General features: G+C 39.0%; 1 protein-coding gene across 1 annotated transcript in view; it reads left to right on the top strand.

Annotated features, from left to right (window-relative positions):
- Window positions 1-11496, top strand: part of LOC148113783 (vomeronasal type-2 receptor 26-like) — a 28235-nt gene extending 16739 nt beyond the window's left edge. Inside the window, exons 5-9 of the mRNA XM_087893384.1 lie at window positions 1649-1940; window positions 2240-3097; window positions 6923-7150; window positions 7546-7672; window positions 10084-11496. Of these exons, the coding sequence (XP_087749510.1) occupies window positions 1649-1940; window positions 2240-3097; window positions 6923-7150; window positions 7546-7672; window positions 10084-10979 (2401 nt within the window). The 3' untranslated portion in view covers window positions 10980-11496. The remainder of the gene's footprint in view (window positions 1-1648; window positions 1941-2239; window positions 3098-6922; window positions 7151-7545; window positions 7673-10083) is intronic.
- Window positions 11497-20204: the final 8708 nt, after the last annotated feature.

Here is a 20204-nt window from a genome sequence, read left to right as displayed (position 1 = left end):
AATTAGTACTAATCTCCAAATCTTAAGGGAATTCCAGCAAACACTGTAAAAATGATGAGCTTGGATTAAGACATTGCATTCTATTAATATCTGCTTAGAAATGAAGACATGCATGTAGGGAGAAAAAGGATTTGTTTTTCGTCTGGGATATTTCATTAGAAGATCTCCAAAGTCCCTTCCAGCTCTGTTATTCTGTTAACTTTAGATAAAATTCATTATCTTAACTTTAGATACGGTTAATGAGTTAGTTGAATGGTAACATAGGAGTTACTGTTTCATGTCTACAATGACTACATATTACAAAGAATTTGTTATATTCAGAACATTAGTTTTACTTCCCCCCCACCAACTACGATGAGCATTTCTCTGCCCTACACCTGCAACTTTAGTAGTCCTTCTCCAATTGTTCATAAATATTATCAATCTGGAGACTTAACTGTTGCTGCTATTATTTTTCAGGTGTTCTTCTTTACAAATGAGATCACTTTTCAAAGCCTTCCTTCTTCTGAAGTCCTTGATCAGTACATGTGAGTATCCTACTACTTCTCCTCCATGCACCTCCTCTTCCCCAACATTGCTACTTAAAAGATGCATTTTCTTTCACGTTTAGGCTTAAAGGTATTGGTTGCTAGTCACTTGTTATGACCTGTTCCAGTGACTGTATTTAGTCCTTTTTTAATTCTAGACCTACCCTAATACTGATGTTGAAATTGAGATGAATATTATTAGTTTTAATCATAAAGTAAATGAATTTCATTCTCTTCAGGAAACTTCCTTCATTCAACAAAGTCCCTTGTTGAAATTAAAAGGTTTGATTAATTCAAATATTACAGATGCTCTTTGGTTAATCTTGAGCTTTTTTGCCTTTCATTTCACCAAGATATAAAATAGAAACCCTCTAGTGCATATTTTAGGCTATTATACATCTATGGTGTGAAAAGAAAACTGGCTTAATTATCTCAGAAAATGCGGATAAGACAGAGATAATGCTGAAATCAGATTGAGACATAGGAAACTGATGGCAGAATTTTTTGTCTGGTGTCATATATTTCTCCTCAGCAAGTTTTCACTCTGAACCACTAGCTCCTCTGGAAGTTGATTATAGTTCCACTACTTTTTCTGTGAAATAATAAAATTAGTTCTGAACTTCCCTTCTGTCACTGTGAGATTATGCCCCCATGTTCTTATGTTGTAATTAATATTGAGAATACTGCCTTCTAGAACCTTATTCACACTCTCTAATTCATTTAAAGGTTTCAGTCATGTGCCTCCTTTCCTTCTGCCCTCTAGGATTAATATATTCATTTCCTCTAATATTTCCTGATATGTTTTGTCTCTCTGCTCTTGTACAATTTTTGTTGCATATCTCTAGACTCGCTCAATTTATCGATACATTTTTTTAAAAATAAGGTCTCCAGAACTAAACACAGTATTTCAAATATGATCTGACTAAATGTTAAGTAACCAAAACTAAATCAGTGTTTCCTAGTTGATACAATCTAGGGCTATTTGTTAGTGACCAAATTGCAAGTGTTTAGAACAAAGAATGAGCACTAATGAATATCTTTATGAATACATATGTATAAATTAAAACACCTGTCCAATTCTAAAACAGAAATACATTGACAGTTTCTAACTCTCGCTGAAGGTTCATCACTCATAATTACCAGCACACTTTGGCTCTGGAATTTGCTGTAAAGGAGATCAATGAACATTCTGGGATTTTACCCAATGTTAGCCTTGGTTTCCATATTGCTACTGACTATCTTGTGAAAAGTACAACTTATCATTTAGCAATGGAGTTTCTATCTACAAAGGATAAATTTATACCCAACTACAAATGCAATGACCAGACCAACACAGTAGCTTTCATTGGAGGACCCCATATAAGCACCTGTCTCAACATGGCAATCACTCTATACAACTACAAAGTGCCCCAGGTGAGACAAAAAATGGATCAATATGAAAGGACACCAGCTATTTATTATATTCAGAACATGGGTCACTGAAATGAAAATTTGAGCAAAACCATGAATAAGAACATCTTGAAAGGACTGTCCCTTTTTGCTTGATGAGCAACATTGCAGATGTCATGTAAAATTAATTTTTAAGCACCCTATTTTTGTATCCCACAAAAGATTGGATTAAATAAACACATATGCACTGTTTTTCTTTATTATTAAATCTTATTTTGGTAGATATCCTTTATTTCTATATTCTTCTGACTTTCTCCCTTTAGATCTCATATGGATCAGCTCCATTGGTAAATACTGAAACAGCAATGTTTGTCAAATGGATGTTCCCAAATGAAACCCATCAATTTAAAGCAATACTTCACTTATTGTTGCATTTTGAATGGACCTGGGTTGGGTTAGTTTTTCTGATTGAGGAAGAAAGAGAAAGATTCATTCAGAAGAGACTTTCCATGTTTTCAGAGAGAGGAATCTGCTTTCACTTTATAGAATGTCTTCCCCAGATGATATATGGTAATGCAGCTGCTGAGTGGATGGAAAATGCAGATAAAATATTCAAAGTGATCATGGAAAGTACAGTCATTGCAGTTATCTTAAGTGCTGAAAATGCAGGCATGGTGATTTTGAGAATAATGTTCAATTTTTTCAGTTATGATAATATTCCAAAGGAGAGAAAGGCCAAAGTTTGGATCATGTCAGCCCAGATGGAATTCACATCCATTCTAATGCAAAGACCATTGCCCATTGATTTTCTCCATGGTGCATTTTCTTTTGCAATTCACTCAAAGCAGCTGACCGGATTTCAACAATTTATGCAGAAGAGAAACCCAAACTTGGAAAAAGACGATGGGCTTATTAGGGATTTCTGGAAAGATGCATTTGAATGCTCCTTCTCCAGTGCTATTAGAGATGAGAATGTTGAAAGGCTCTGCACTGGAAAAGAGAAGCTGGAGATTCTTCCTAATTCTGTCTTTGAGACCAATATGAATGCACATAGTTACAGTGTCTATAATGCAGTCTATGCTGTGGCACATGCTCTGAAGGCCATGCGCTCTGCCAAACTCAAAGGGGGACAAAAAATGAATGAGAGGAGATGGAAGCTCTTCCTCCAATCACCCTGGCAAGTAATGTTGGCTAATACAAAATTTGGGGAAATCACCAAGTACCAGACTAGGAGACTGGTTTTGTGTTTTGTGTTGTTTTGTTGCGTTCTGTTGTTTTAATAGTTATAATTCTTTATAGATAGCTTTGAAAGCTATATAGAAGTAGTTGATATTTTCATATGAAAGAAAATGAAAAAATAAAATATAAATCTAAGGCTTAGATAAAGACACAAGAATTTGTAACATATGAACTTTATTTTATGTCTAAAATGGTATGTATAGGATGTTATTCAATCCATTATATTTGACAATTTTACATGTAGAAAATGAAAACTGCTTTACTACTGAATAGCATTATTACTCCTCACCAGCTTAATTTTTGAATTACTAAGATTCAAACGTGTTAAATGTACGTATTCAAAAGGCAACTATACTTAGTGCTACTTCCAGTGAATAACAAAGTTGTCAATGAATGGCATGAAGAATATTTCAATTTTTTTTTTTTCAAAAATAACACCTGGCATTACCCCTGGATGGAAGTAAAAGACATCTTGACCTAGAATGGGGTCATGGGGTTCAGATGGGCTTGTTGCTTACGTACCTGGCTCCCTGCTGCGTGGCAACAGCCCTACCTGAGCTACTCGATGTGATAGCCATGGTGGCAGTAGATACACCCAGGCTTTTAGTCATGGGTGATTTCAACTTGCCATCTGCTGGTGAAATGTCTGAGGTGGCTCGGGAGTTCATGGCTTCCATGATGGCTATGGACCTGACCCAGTTAGTTCATGGCCCTACTCACAGGGGAGGTCACACTCTGGACCTGAATTTTGCCTCTGGCCAGTGGTTGAGTGGTCTTGTTATTCGGGATATAGACATGGAACCCTTATCATGGACAGACCACTCACTCCTTCACCTGGATGTTCGAACCACTGCCCCCCGCCGCAGGGAGGCGGATCCAATTAGATGGATCCGCCCCAGGTGCCTGATGGATCCTGAGAGGTTCCAGATGGAGCTTGGGCCATTTCCTGAGGTTCTAGCACATGACTCGGCCGAGGACCTGGTAGCTGCCTGGGATCGGGCGGCTGGTGGGGCCTTGACCGAGTCGTACCTTTGCGGCCTCTGACCCGATGCCGATCCCGTGTAGCTCCTTGGTTCACTGAGGAGCTGAGGGAAATGAAGCGCTGGAAAAGATGCCTGGAGAGCGGTTGGAGGGCCAGTCTCGCTGAATCTGATCGAACACTGGTAAGGTCGCATATTAAGGCCTACCTAGTGGCGATAAAGATGGCAAAGTTTAATTACTTTTCCGCCTCTATTGCGTCATCAGGGAATCGTCCGGCCGCCCTGTTTAGGGTGATCTGCTCCCTGCTCCATCCGGGAGTGTGGGAGGATCCCTTGGAAGGCAGAGCGGATACCTGTATGACAAAATCGCTCAGATCCGGGGGGATTTGGACTCTGACTGGGTAGATCAGGGCAGAGTGACGAGGAATAGTCTTGAGAATGTTATCTGGGAGGAGTTTGACGCTGTGACTCCCGATGATGTGGACAGGATTTTGGGGAGACTTAATGCAGCCACATGTTTACTGGACCCGTGTCCCTCCTGGTTGGTACTGGCTTCCTGGGAGGTTACATGAGGCTGGTTCCAGGGTGTTATCAATGCTTCGCTGAGTGAGGGCCACTTCCCCGCTGCCTTGAAAGAGGCGGTGGTGAGGCCTCTCCTCAAGAAGCCATCCCTGGATCCGGCAATATTGGCCAACTATCATCCTGTCTCCAACCTTCGCTTCATGGCGAAGGTTGTTGAGAGTGTGGTCGCACAACAGTTCCCACAATTCCTGGAGGAAACATCTTATCTAGATCCGTTCCAGTCGGGTTTCAGGTCTGGGCACAGCACGGAAATGGCATTGGTCGTGTTGGTTGATGATCTCTGGAGGGCTCGGGACAGGGGCTGCTCCTCTGTTCTGGTCCTGTTAGATCTCTCAGCGGCTTTTGATACCATCAACCATGGTATCATGCTGCACCGGCTGGAAGAGTTGGGGGTGGGAGGCACCGTGTTGCAGTGGTTCTCCTCCTTTCTCTCCGACCGGTCGCAGTTTGTGTTGGCAGGGGGGCAGAGGTCGAACTCGAGGCCTCTCATCTGTGGAGTGCCTCAGGGATCGGTCCTCTTGCCCCTTCTGTTCAACATTTATGTAAAGCCACTGGGCGAGATCATCCGTGGCTTTGGGGTGAGATACCACCAGTACACTGATGACACCTAGCTGTACATCTCCACCCCAGGCCACCCCAATGATGCCCTTGAAGTGATGTCCCAGTGCCTGGAGGCTGTGCGGATCTGGATGGGGAGGAACAGGCTCAAGCTCAACCCTTCCAAGACTGAGTGGCTGTGGCTCCCGGCATCCCGATATAGTCAGTTGACTCCATCACTGACTATTGGGGGCGAGTCTTTGGCCCCCACAGAAAGGGCTCGCAATTTGGGAGTCCTCCTGGATATGCAGCTGTCCTTGGAGGAACATCTGACAGCTGTAACTAGGGGGACTTTTTGTCAGGTTCGCCTGATTCGCCAGTTGCGGCCCTTTCTTGATCGGGATTCCCTGTGCACAGTCACTCATGCCCTCGTCACCTCTCGCCTTGATTACTGCAACGCTCTCTACATGGGGCTCCCCTTGAAGAGCACCCGGAGGATCCAACTGGTCCAGAATGCAGCAGCGCGGGTAGTGATGGGAGCAGCATGGCGCTCCCATGTAACTTCGCTCCTGCGCGAGCTGCGCTGGCTCCCAGTGGTCTTCCGGGTGCGCTTCAAGGTGTTGGTTATCACCTTTAAAGTGCTCCATGGCATCGGGCCTAGCTATCTTCGAGACCGCCTGCTGCCACCGACGATCTCCCATCGTCCCGTGCGCTCCCACAGAGATGGCCTCCTCAGGGTGCCATCAGCCAATCAATGTAGGCTGGTGACCCCCAGGGTTAGGGCCTTCTCTGTGGGGGCACCTACCCTCTGGAATCAGTTGCCCCCAGAGATAAGGAGAATCCAAGACCTTAGTGCCTTCCGCCGTGCCCTTAAAACCCATTTTTTCCAGCAAGCCGGGCTGGTTTAAGAAGAAATTTTAAATGTTTTAATTGGTTTGTATTTTTAATTTTGGGCCAAATTTATATATATATTAATTGTTTTTAATATTTGTATTTCATGTTTTTTAATTCTGGCTGTACACCGCCCTGAGTCCTCAGGGAGAAGGGCGGTATATAAATTTAAAAATAAATAAATAAATAAATTGTCTCAGAGAATTCTACCTTGCCTGCATTAAGTCTCTTTTCATGACCCTGTAATCCCTTAATTCAGGGTAGTCTGGGGCGACTGAATGGACCTGAGTGTTTACTGGCCGGATGCCCTTCCTGACACCACACATTGTTCACAGCAGCTATTTTCTCTTTAGGCCCTCATGGAGAAACAGTTTTCACTGTCTAGGATTGAACTCTTAACCTTCTAAATGGGATGCAGGGGTCTTCACCACTAGGTCACCATGTCATTCTCTATCTTGCCTTTTATATGGCAGAACACTGAATTCCCCATTTCTGAAATGCTCTATCAAAGCAAAGTGATTTCTCAGATCTATCCCTTTCTTGATTTTCTGTTAGAATTCTCATCTCACAGTTTTTCAGCTGAGAGTTAAAAATGTATTTGATAAAAATATTTTTTTTTTACTAGTTTGAAATAGTTTGACCGAGGCAAAATAGAACAGCTTACTTTCCTTTAAGCCTAGGCCAAATTGAAAGAAACAAATTGAAATTTTCCCATCCCCTTCAAAGAGTTCCGATAACTTTCCTGTTTCTTTCCTCTTTTTTGTCGTCTTTCTCTAGCTCCACCATTTTTTGCAACAAGTTTCCTTTAACAACAGTGTTGGAGAACAGATTTCTTTTGGCCCCAATGGTGAATTAGAAACTGGGCTTGATATTTTAAATTGGGTCACATTTCCAAACAAGTCCTTTCTGAAAATCCAAATTGGAAAGATCGACCCCAAGGCTCCCTCAGAAAAGTTCCTCACCATTTCTGACAAGGAAGCCATTTGGCCTCTCATATTTAACCAGGTAATGACTCATTTTCCCCTTTTCCTGAAGTTGTTAATGCTCCAACACTGGAAGTTTTTAAGAAGAGATTAGATAACCATTTGTCTGAAGTTGTGTAGGGTTTCCTACCTAAGCAGGGGGTTGGACTAGAAGACCTCCAAGATCCCTTCCAACTGTGATATTCTGTTCTGTTCTGTTCTATCTAATTATTGGGAATGATCAATCGATTAATGTAATAGGTATGAAATAAGAAACAGTTGAACATTCAGCAGTGAATTTACACCAGGAATAAAACTGGAAATTGCAACACCAATGTTTGGATTACATATGAAGAGTTAGCATATGTGTAAGTGATGAAAAGAACAATCCGCCAAAAATAAATTCTTTCTGTGAATTTTGGTTTTATTAACAAGCAGGCATTACCTCTTTCCATCTGTAACAAAGAATGTCTTCTTGGCCATAGCAAGATAAAAGTGGAAGAAAAATTTTCCTGCTGCTATGACTGTAAACTATGTCCAGAAGGGAAAATAGCTGATCAATTGGGTAAGGAAAAGATTATATTAAATGTATCAATTGTAATAAATATAAATGGGCGTTTATTTTAATAAATAAATATTTTTAATAAATATTATGGTGATTGAAAATATTGAGCTTGACATCATATTGAAACATTTTATTTTTTTAATAATATTTTCTTAAATTTTGAATACAAATAATAGAAACATAATACATATAGCTCTAAATACAAAAATGTATCATCTGCAAATAAACTTATTTTAGTTTTCTTATGTACACCAATTCCTTCAATCAATGAATGTTCCCTAATTGCATTTGCCAAAACCTCCATCAATAATGCAAATAAAACTGGGGATAAAGGGCAATCCTGTCTCATTTCCCGGCGTAAGGTTATTCTCTCTGTAACACCATCATTTATAACTATTCTCGCTTTATTCTCTGAATATAGTTGATTTATCACTTTTCTAATATTTTTTCCAAAACCTAACTTCTCTATTAATATCTTCAATGTAGGCCATTCCACACAATCGAAGGCCTTAAATACATCTAATGGAAATAAACCTGCCTTCAATTTTTTATTCTTTATATACTAACCTTTATTTAATACCCTTCCTTCTACATCTGACATTTGTCAGCCTCTTAAAAATCCAGACTGGTCATCTTAAATATAATTTTATATTTAAAAATTTGAATATAAATATATTCAATCTATTTGCCAATATTGCTGTAACAATCTTAGCATCCTGATTAATAAGGGATATTGCTCTATATCAGTGATGGCTAACCTTTTTGCCGTTGCGTGCCAAAAGCGGGGGGAGCGCAGAGGTGTCACACGCATGCATGCATATACCCATGATTCAATGTGCCCGCCCTCCCGTGCATGCGTGTGCAACTCCCCATGCACCCCCCCGCTTTTGGCACGCGATGGCATGGTGGGCCCAATAGGCTGATTTTACACCCTCCCCAGGCTCCAGAGCCTGGCTTTCTTTGAGCCTGGCTTTCTTTGAGTCTGGCTTTCCTTGAGCCTGGAGAGGGTGAAAATGCCTTCCCCAACCCTGGAGGCCCTCCAGAGGCAGAAAATAGTCCATTTTCCGACTTCTTGTGGGAACTGAAGGCCTGTTTTTTGTCTTCTCCAGGCTCCAGAGGCTTTCTAGGAGCATGGGGAGAGCAAAAACAGCCTTCCCCACCCCCTGGAGGCCCTCTAGAGGCTGTAAACGACCCATTTCCCAACTTCCGGTGGGACTGGAAGGCCCATTTTTCGTGCTCCCCAGGCTCCAGAGGCTTTCAAGGAGCCTGGGGGTGGGGGCAAAAATGGCCTTCCCCACCACCCCCGGAGGCCGAAAACAGCCTATTTCCCAACTTCTGATGGCCCGTAAGGCCAAAAATTAGGCGGTGGCTGTGCACATGTGCGCTGGAGTTGATCTAATGCAATCCTCGCATGTCCACAGATATGGCTCCGCATGCCACCTATGGCATGTGTGTAATAGGTTCGCCATCACGGCTCTATATGATGCTGGGTTTCTATGAACTTTATCTGGTTTCGCTGTCAGTATTATCAAAGATTCCTTCCAGGAACTTGGAATATTTTCCCCTTCCATTATTTTATTAAACGTTAACTTCATCTTTGGTACCAATAGTCCTGTAAAATTTTTATAATATATTAGAATGGAAATAAAGGTAATATTGCTTTGGTAATTTGTCAATGGTTTATACTAATTTTTACATTCTTTTCCACCCAAATAATTGATTGATTGATTGATTGATTGATTGATTGATTGATTGATTGATTGATTGATTCTGGAATGTATATGGGTGCCTATCTCATATAGTAAACCTCGGTGGCTTACCAAAATCTTTAGAAACACAAGTCACCAGGTAACAGAGAAATCAGGCTCCTGGGTGAACTCCCATTCTAGCCTAATGCTTTAGGGGAACAATAAAATTTTCCTAACCTGCTGCCAGGATAAAAGGGTAGAGAACTCACATAATTCATGGAAAAATATTGGAAAAAAGTGGACACTACCGACCAGATACAACTCTGAACTCCCCTAATGCAACATTTAACACAAAAGAGCTGGAACATGCCTACTTGTCAGACTTATTGAAAAAGACAAATGCCATTGAAGAAAGGTGGTCTAGACTATAATTTGGCCAGGTGATATCCAGGGATTTAGTGGTGATAATCAGAAAATTGAATTGCATAGAGTAAACAATTAGGAACCAGTATAGCTCATGCAGAGTAATAGAACTAGGTGAGTTAAGTGCATGTCCAATGCAAACCAGTTATGCTTTTGAAATGGTCTTCAAAGGCAACACCATATAAAAGTCATTCCAGTAATCAAACTGAGATCTCATTAAGTCTACAGATGGCTGCAAAATTGGAATATACTGAAAATGAAATGATGAGATAATGTTTCTATGAATGGTTTCTTTTTCAGACTTGGATGACTGTTTCCCTTGTCCAGAGGATCAACATCCAAACAAGGATAAGGATAGTTGCCTTCAAAAAAGTATAATTTATTTAACTTATCAAGAACCTTTGGGGATTTCTTTGGCAGTGATTGCAGTCTCCTTTTCGTTCATCTCAGCTGCAGTGCTCAGGATATTCACTAAGTATCAGGACACACCTATTGTGAAAGCCAATAATAGGAACCTCACTTACAGCCTTCTTGCTGCTCTCCTGCTCTCTTTCCTTTGCAGTTTGCTCTTCATTGGGCAACCTACTCAAGTGAAATGTCTCTTGCGACAAACTGCTTTTGGGGTCATCTTCTCTGTAGCTCTTTCTTGTATATTGGGGAAAACGATCATAGTGGTCCTTGCTTTCATGGCCACCAAACCCGGATCCAAAATGAGAAAATGGGTGGGGAAAAGGCTGGCTATCACTATTGTCCTATCTTGCTCCCTGACACAATTCTGCATTTGTGTGGTGTGGCTCACAATTTCTCCTCCCTTTCCAGATTCTGACATGCACTCCATGGCTGAAGAAATTGTTCTACAATGCAATGAAGGTTCAACCACCATGTTTTATACAGTGCTTGGCTTTCTGGGGTTCTTGACTGCTGTCAGTTTCACTGTGGCCTTCCTAGCCAGAAATTTGCCTGACACCTTTAATGAAGCCAAATTTATCACCTTCAGCATGTTGGTCTTTTGCAGTGTCTGGGTGTCATTTGTTCCTACCTATTTGAGTACCAAGGGGAAATACATGGTGGCTGTTGAGATCTTCTCCATTTTGGCTTCAGCAGCTGGATTACTGGGGTGCATATTTTGCCCCAAATGCTATATCATTGTTCTGAGACCTAATCTGAATAAGAAGGAGCAACTAATGAAAAAATGAAACTGATTTTAACACCATATCCCTTGAATGAAACCTTATTGGTTGCTTTTAGCATGTAGGGATTCTTTTGCCCAATTTGAGGTTCTGTCTTTTTCCGTCCATCACCACATCAACAGGACATACAAAGCAATAATTCTGAGAAGTTCATTTCAGAACCTAGAATGTTCCATTAATCTTTTTTTAATGTTAGATAATCATTTGGAGACCTAATTAGAATAGTAAGCAATAGCTAATCAAGAGCAAGATAAAATATGCATGAATACAAAAATGAATTGATTTAAATCCTGCATCCTATGAGCTTCACTGTTAAAATATTCCTCAGTGAAAGGAAGGCAGGGCATAAGAAAAACATTCAGAATATCTTTTCATACCTGGTCCATAGTTACCATATCCTGTGCCTTGCTTAGCTTGAAGGGTGACATCCAGCTTGAATTGCAACCAGTGTAATTAGACATAATCCATGTAGCTCCTGAAGTAGTTCTATTATATAAATTAAAAGTATGAGATTGTTTAGCAATTCTGTATTTCTGTATCCTTATTTCTTCTCTTTCTATCCCTAATCATATATGGACAATAACATCTTATTAAGGACATGCAATTCTTCACATTGTTTTTAACTCAATAATTGGTGTATGAATAGTATGCCTACCCCACATCATTCTCTCTGTCTCTCTCCTACACAGAGACACACACACACACACATTTATTTTAAAAGAAGACACAACAATCCTTTAGTTCTATGGTACTTGGAGGAAAGGGGCAGTACCTGTGATATCATATCACCATTAGGTATCTCATGACATCATTCTGTAAATACTGCAAACTTTGGTTGGTGATATCACCATTGTCTGGGGGACACTCAGTTGGAAGCTCCTTTAATGTCCTTAATAAATTGCCAATTGAAATGGTACACATCTATCTATTCAGGGTCACCTGCTTTCAAACTGTTGTGTCAGCAGGAGCTGGAGCGAGTGATGGGAGCCCATGTGAACAAGAGGTAGCAATCTGATGTTGAATGTGATCCTGCTGATTATCAAACTAGTACCTAAAACATATGAGCCTCCATGCTCCATGTAGCTTGTTGAGACATAGTTGGCTAAATGGTGATAGAAGATGAGATGAGATGAGATTCTTGCTCTTTTTGTAAAGCCTAAATACACCTTAACTCATTGACTAGTACCATCACTTCAGCTTTACTTTCCTCTTTCAAATGATTACTCAGATTAGTTTCTTTATGACAAATGTAAGAGCTTCAAGTACTTGGGAAGTATTATCTTGAGCTATGAATTTTGTGATACAGAAATTGAGTCCAGGATTACCAAGACTAGCTAAGCTCTGGGGCAGCTGTGTAGCATAGTGATACAGTGTCCATATTTTCACAAAACTGAAAGAGACTTGTGGTTATCCCTTCTCTCTTGTAATGATGTGAGTCCCAGGCTCTAATCTGAAAACCAGTCAAACAATTGAAAAGAAAAACAAAGAGAAAAGAGAAGAGAAGAGAAGAGAAGAGAAGAGAAGAGAAGAGAAGAGAAGAGAAGAGAAGAGAAGAGAAGAGAAGAGAAGACTCCCAAAAGTTATTCTGATATTTGGGTGTTGTCAAAAATGCTCCTGATTGCTACAGGATCTTGAGAAAAAGAGATAGCAGGAGGAGCATTCAGAAAATGCTCATCTGCTCTTTCAGGAACTGTAAATCCACCATAACAGGCTTAACTCGAAACTCAGAGCCTCATTTCTGATGGACTACATCTTTTACATTCCAAGATAATGTCTTTCTGGAGACTGAATAATTGTTATAGTACTCCTTTTCAAGATAGATCCTTCCTTCCTTCCTTCCTTCCTTCCTTCCTTCCTTCCTTCCTTCCTTCCTTCCTTCCTTCCTTCATTATTTCACACTTCTTTGCTTTCCATCTCCTTCAGAAATGGGTGGTGTACCATTTCATCAATAAAATGAAGCTTTAAAACCAGAACAATTTAAGATTGTTTTTAAAAACCAAAGTGTTGTATTCAGCAAAGTGTTAATAACAAAATTATTGAGAAAAATGACCCCAACAGAACTGTTTCCATTCTTTTCCTTTCTATAGTTCTATTATGTTTTCATCTCAGCACATGAACTCCCATTCCCCCATATTTATTTCACGTCTTCCAAATGTTCATAGCCAGGGGTGGGTTCTATTTTTTTTTACTTTCTGTGGGCGTGGCTTATTTTGTGGGAGTGGCTTGATGGTCATGTGACAATTCTTTAGGATTTAGCAGAGGTACTAGTCTACCAGGCTTTTAACTGCTTGAAGAACTGTACCGGTCTACCCATTTATCTTTGCAGGCACTGGTCTACTCATGAATTTTTGTAGGCACTGGTCTACCCATTTATTTTTGCAGGCATTGGTCTACTCATGTATTTTTGCAGGCACTGGTCTGCCCATTTATTTTTGCAGGCACTGGTCTACTCATTTGTTTTTGGAGGCACCGGTTTACCACCAATCTGCCTTTTACCACTGATCAGCTGTAGGGCGGCCCTTTGAAGCCCCAGGGCAAGAGTTTAAACAGTTTTTCCTTATAGCCCATCAGCTGGGATTCAGGAGGCAGCAATAGATTGGGGGTGGGGCCAAATAAAAGGTAAGACTAACGCATGGGGGGCATGGGGTGTGGGGGTCAGAACCGGTTCGGTGACATCATTTCGTCACTTATACCGGCTTGACGGAACCGGGAGGAACCGGGTGGAACCCACCACTGTTCATAGCAGTGCAGCACTGTCTATTGACATATGATAAACATGTTTCTTCCTGATATTTCTCAAAGTATCATTGCAAAGAATGGTAGTGATTAGTAATGAAGAATAGTTATTGTCCCTTCTTCTCCAAATCTTAAGGGAATTCCAGCAAACACTGTAAAAATGATGAGCTTGGATTAAGACATTGCATTATATTAATATCTGCTTAGAAATACAGACATGAATGTGTGTGTTTGGGGGGAGGGAGAGGATTTGTGTTTCATCTTTCGTCGGGCCCTGAAAACCTATTTATTTCAACAAGCTGGGCTGGCCTGAGTTAAATTTTAAATTGATTTTAAATTGGGTTATCTTAATTTCGGCCAAAATATTTAATTATTTTAATACTGTTCTTAAATTTTGTATGCTTTGTTTTTATCTTGGCTGTGCACCGCCCTGAGTCCTATTGGAGAAGGGCAGTATAGAAATTTAATTAATAAATAAATAAATAATAAATCTGTGATATTTCATTAGAAGATCTCCAAAGTCCCTTCCAGTTCTGCTATTCTGTTAACTTTAGATAAAGTTCATTACCTTAACTTTAGATACACTTAATGAGTTAGTTGAATGGTAACATGGGAGGTACTATTTCATGTCTACAATGAGTACATATTACAATGAATTTGTTATATTCAGAACATTAGTTTTACTTTTTTCCCCAACTATGATGAGCATTTCTCCTCCCTTCACTTGTAAATTTAGTAGTCCTCTTCCAATTGTTCATAAATATTACCAATCTGGAGATTTAATCATTGCTGCTATTATTTCTCAGGTTTTCTTTCTTACAAACGAGATCACTTTTCAAAGGTTTCCTTCTTATGATGTCCTAGATCAGTACCTGTAAGTATCCTACTACTCTCCTCCTCCTCGTACTACAACCTCCGTTTCCGGCACATTGCCACCTAAAAGATGCATTTTCTTTCATGTTTAGGCTTAAAGGTATTGGTTGCTAGTCACTTGTTATAACCTGTTCCAGTGACCGTATGTAGTCCTTTTTTTTTTATTGTAGACCTATCCTAATACTGATGTTGAAATTGAGATCAATATTATTAGTTTTAATCATAAAGTATATGAATTTCATTCCCTTCAGGAAACTTCCTTCATTCAACAAAGTCCCTTGATGAAAGTAGAAAGTTTGACTAATCTAAATATTGCAGGAGCTCTCTGGTTAATCTTGAGCTTTTTTGCCTCTCATTTCATCCAGATATAAAATAGAAACCCTCTAGGGCATATATTAAGCTATCATACATCTAGGGTGTGAAAAGAGAAGTGGCTTTATTCTCTCAGAAAATATGGATAAGATAGAGATAATGCTCAAATCACATAGAGACATAGGAAACTGATGGCAGAAATGTTTTGTCTGTGTCATATGTTTATCCCCAGCGAGTTTTAACTCAGTTACTGATGACTGATCCACTAGCTCCTCTGGAAGTTGGTTACGGATCCACTACTCTTTCTGTGAAATAATAAAATTAGTTTTGAACTTCACTCTTGTCACTGTAAGATTATATCCCCATGTTCTTATGTTGTATTTAATATTGAGAATATTGTCTTCTAGAACTTTATTCACACTCTTTAATTCATTTAAAAGTTTCAGTCATGTACCCCCTTTCCTTCTGCCCTCTAGGATGAATATATTTGTTTCCTCTAATATTTCCTGATATATTTTCTCTCTGTTCTTGTAGCCTTTTTGTTGCCCATCTCTGGACTCTCTCAACCTTATCGATACATTTTTTTTAAAGTGAGGTCTCCAAAACTGAACACAATATTTCAAATATGGTCTGATTAAATGTTACCTTAGCTGAACGTTAAGTTGCCACAAGTAGGTCAGTGTTTCCTAGTTGATACAATCTAGGGCTATTTGTTAGTGACCAAATTGCAGGTGTCCAGAAGAAAAAATAAGCACTAATTTATATTATATTTATGTATCATTTATATGTATACATTACAACAGCTGTCCAATTCTGAAATAGAAAAATATTGACAGATTCTAACTCTCGCTGAAGGTTCATCACTCATAATTACCAGCACACTTTGGCTCTGGCATTTGCTGTAAAGGAGATCAATGAACATTCTGGGATTTTACCCAATGTTAGCCTTGGTTTCCATATCGCTACTCACTATACTGTGACAATTACAATTTATCATTTAGCAATGGAATTTCTATCTACAAAAGATAAATTTATACCCAACTACAAATGCAATGACCAGACCAACACAGTAGCTGTCATTGGAGGACCCCATATTGAAACCTGTCTCAACATGGCAATAACTCTATGCAACTACAAAGTTCCCCAGGTGAGACAAAAAATGGATCAATATGAGTTGCTCGCCAGCTATTTATTATATTCAAAACATAGGTCACTAAAATGAAAATTTGAGAAAAACCATGAATAAGAACATCTTGAAAGGACTGTCCCTTTTTGCTTGATGACCAACATGGCAGATGTCATCTAAGACTAATTTTAAGCACCCTATTTTTGTATTCCACTCAAACCAAGATATTGGATTAAATAAATACACATTAATTGGTTTTTATTATCATTTTTATTTTGGAAGCGATCCTTCATTCCTATGTTCTTCTGACTTTCTCCATTTAGATCGCATATGGATCTGCTCCATTGATTAATACTGAAACAGCAATGTTTGTCAAATGGATGTTCCCAGATGAAACCTATCAATTGAAAGGAATATTGCACTTATTGTTGCATTTTGGATGGACCTGGGTTGGGTTAGTTTCTCTGTTTGAAGGAGAAAGAGAAAGATTCATTCAGAAGAGACTTTCCATGTTTTCAGAGAGAGGAATCTGCTTTGACTTTATAGAATGTCTTCCCCAGATGAGGTATGGTAATGCAGCTGCTGAGTGGATAGAAAACGCAGGTAAAATATTCAAAGTGATCATGGAGAGTACAGTCATTGCAGTTATCTTAAGTGCTGAAAATGCAGGCTTGTTGCCTTTGAGACTCATGATCTATTTTTTTCAATTATGATAATATTCCAAAGGAGAGAACGGCCAAAATTTGGATCATGTCAGCCCAGATGGAATTCACATCCATTCTAATTCATAGACAGTTGCCCATTGATTTTCTCTATGGTGCACTTTCTTTTGCAATTCACTCAAAGCAGCTGACCGGATTCCAACAATTTATGCAGAAGAGAACCCCAAACTTGGAAAAAGACGATGGGCTTATTAGGGATTTCTGGAAAAATGCATTTGAATGCTCCTTCTCCAGTGATATTAGAGATGAGAATGCTGAAAGGATCTGCACTGGAGAAGAGAAGCTGGAGACTCTTCCTAATTCTGTCTTTGAGACCACCATGAATGCTCATAGTTACAGCGTTTACAATGCCGTCTATGCTGTGGCACATGCTCTGAAGGCCATGCGCTCTTCCAAAGTCAAAGGGGGTCAAAAAATGGATGAGAGGAGATGGAAGCTCTTCCTCCAATCACCTTGGCAAGTAATGTTGTGTAATGAAAAATTCGGGGAAAATTAAGAATAAGAATAGGTTTTCGGTTTTTGTTCTGTTTTCTTTTGTTTTAACTATTATAAAGCTTTACAGATAGTTTTGAAAACTATATAGAAATACTGGAAACTTTCATATCAAAGAAAATAAAAAATAAATATAATTCTAATCCTTAAATGTAGAGACTGTTAGAAATATGTAACATTCCAACTTTCTTTTATGTCTAAAATGGTTGTGCAGGATCTTATTCAGTCCATTATATTTGACAATTTTTAATGTAGAAACTTGAAAACTACTCTGCTACTGAATAGCATTATTATTCCTCACCAGCTGAATTTTGGAGTTACTGAGTTTCAAAGATCCCAAAGGTGCTTCTTCAAAAGGCAAAGGAACTTTCTTTATCTTTCTTGAACGTGTTTTGCTTCTATTCAGAACTGAAAAAGCTTCTTGGATGAGAAGGAAAACATCTTCAAGGAAAAACAAAGAAAGTCCAGTTGCCTTTTGAAAAAAAACACCTTAGGGACAACCAATGCTTGGATGACCAAGAATCTCCTTAGATATTAAGATTCTAAGGGAATTATAATAATAAAATAATAAGAAATCTTGTGAAAATAGGAATAGTATTACTCCAAGTGAATAGCAAATTTGTCAATGAATCGCATGAAGAAAATCTCAAGTTTATTTAGGCCAAATTGAAAGAATCAAATTGAAATTTTCACATCCCTTTCAAAGATTCCTGATAAGTTTCCTGGGGTTGTTTCCCCCTCTTTTTTTCTTCTTCCTTCAGCTCCACCGTTTCTTGCAACAAGTCTCCTTTAACAACAGTGCTGGAGTACAGGTTTCTTTTGGCCACAATGGGCAATTAGAAACTGGATTTGATATTTTCAATTGGGTCACATTTCCAAACAAGTCCTTTCTGAAAGTTCAAATTGGAAAAATTGACCCCCTGGCTCCCCCAGAAAAACTACTCACCATTTCTGCCAAGGATGTTGTTTGGCCTCTCATGTTTAATCAGGTAGTCTCATTTTTCCCTTTTCATGGACTAATAATTTTGCTATGTTAAACTATCCATTTTACACTACTCCTTTTTCAGTCAAGCCTGTTCAAAGACCACATTATAGATGTTTGATTTGATTTGACACCAACAAGAAATGGGACCTTAAGGAGAACATACTCAGAGGGATCTCAAGTTAAAGGTTTTCCCACATCAGCATCTGGTACATTGCCCGAAACTAATCCTTAGAATTTTCATATGCATAATTGATGAAAAGAACAATCCACCAAAAATAAATTCTTTCTGAGAATTCTGATTTTATTTACGAGCAGGCATTACCTCTTTCCATCTGTAACGAAGAGTGTCCCCTTGGTCATAGCAAGATAAAAGTGGAAGGAAAATTATCCTGTTGCTATGATTGCAAAATATGTCCAGAAGGGAAGATAGCTGACCAATTAGGTAAGGAAAGGATTATATTCAATGTATCAATGATATAATAGATATAAATGGGGGTTTATTTTTAATAAATGAATATTTTTAATAAATATTATGGTAATTGAAAATCTTGAGCTTCACATCGTATTAATGTGAAGCAATGAAATATTTGAATTATTTTCATACTTCATAATTTTGCATTGGTAATTTTTTCCATAGTTTTTACTTCTTTTTACTTCCTATTCTATCTGAATGATTGATTGATTGATTCTGTAATGTATATGGTTGCCTATACATAACCTATGTGGCTTTCCACAATATTTAGAAACACGAATAATAATTTAAACAAAAGAACCTTGCCACCAGGTACCAGAAATTCAGGCTCCTGAGTCAATCCCCATTCTACCATAATACTTTAAGTGAATAACAAGGGTTTCCAAGCTTGCTGCAAGGATAAAAGGGTAGGAAACCCAAATAATTCAGATGGAAGAGTATTGGAAGAGGCTGAACGCTATAGACCAGACTGAACTCTAAACTCCCTGACGGCAATATTTCAGACAAGATCTGGAGCATGCCTACCTACCAGACTTATTGAGAAAGTCAGATACCATTGAAGAAATGTGATCTCACCTATCATTTTACCCAAGGACATCCAGGCATTTAATGGTGATAACCAGAAAATTGAATTGCAAAGAGTAAGCAACTTGAAATTGTTCTACAATGTAATGAATGTTCAACCACTATGTTTTATACAGTGCTTGGCTTTCTGGGGTTGTTGACTGCTGTCAGTTTCACTGTGGCCTTCCTAGCCAGGAATTTGCCTTACAGCTTTAATGAAGCCAAATTTATCACCTTCAGCATGTTGGTCTTTTGCAGTGTCTGGGTATCGTTTGTTACCACCTATCTGAGCACCAAGGGAAAATATATGGTGGCTGTTGAGATCTTCTCCATTTTGGCTTCAGCAGCTGGATTACTGGGGTGCATATTTTGCCCCAAATGCTATATCATTGTTCTGAGACCTAATCTGAATAAGAAGGAGCAACTAATGAAAAAATGAAACTGATTTTAACACCATATCCCTTGAATGAAACCTTATTGGCTGCTTTTAGCATAATGGGATTTTTTTGCCCAATTTGAGGTTCTGTCTTTTTTTGTCCATCACCACATCAATAGGACATACAAAGCAATAATTCTGAGAAGTTCACTTAGGAAGCTAGAATGTTCCCTTAATGTTTTTTTAATGTTAGATAATGATTTTGAGCCCAAATCAGAATAGTAGGCAATAGCTAATCAAGAACAGGGTAAAATATGCATGAATAAAAAAATGAATTGATTTAAGAGCCTGATTTGGGAGCCTGGGTGGCTCTGCAGACAAGGCACTGTAATTTAACACCAGCTGTCTGCAATTAAAGTAAGTTCGAATCTTGCCAGTCTCAAGGTTGACTCAGCCTTCCATCCTTTCTAAGGTAGGTAAATTGAGCACCCAGTTTGTGGGGGCAATAAGCTGACTTTGTATAAAATATACAAAAGTATGAAGGCTACTGCTTAACGCACTGTAAGCCGCCCT

Source organism: Pantherophis guttatus, chromosome 4 (genome assembly GCF_059756535.1).
Source record: "Pantherophis guttatus breed Tessera chromosome 4, ASM5975653v1, whole genome shotgun sequence".
NCBI classification, from domain to species: Eukaryota; Metazoa; Chordata; class Lepidosauria; order Squamata; family Colubridae; genus Pantherophis; species Pantherophis guttatus.
This window is presented reverse-complemented; position numbering and strand designations above follow the sequence as displayed.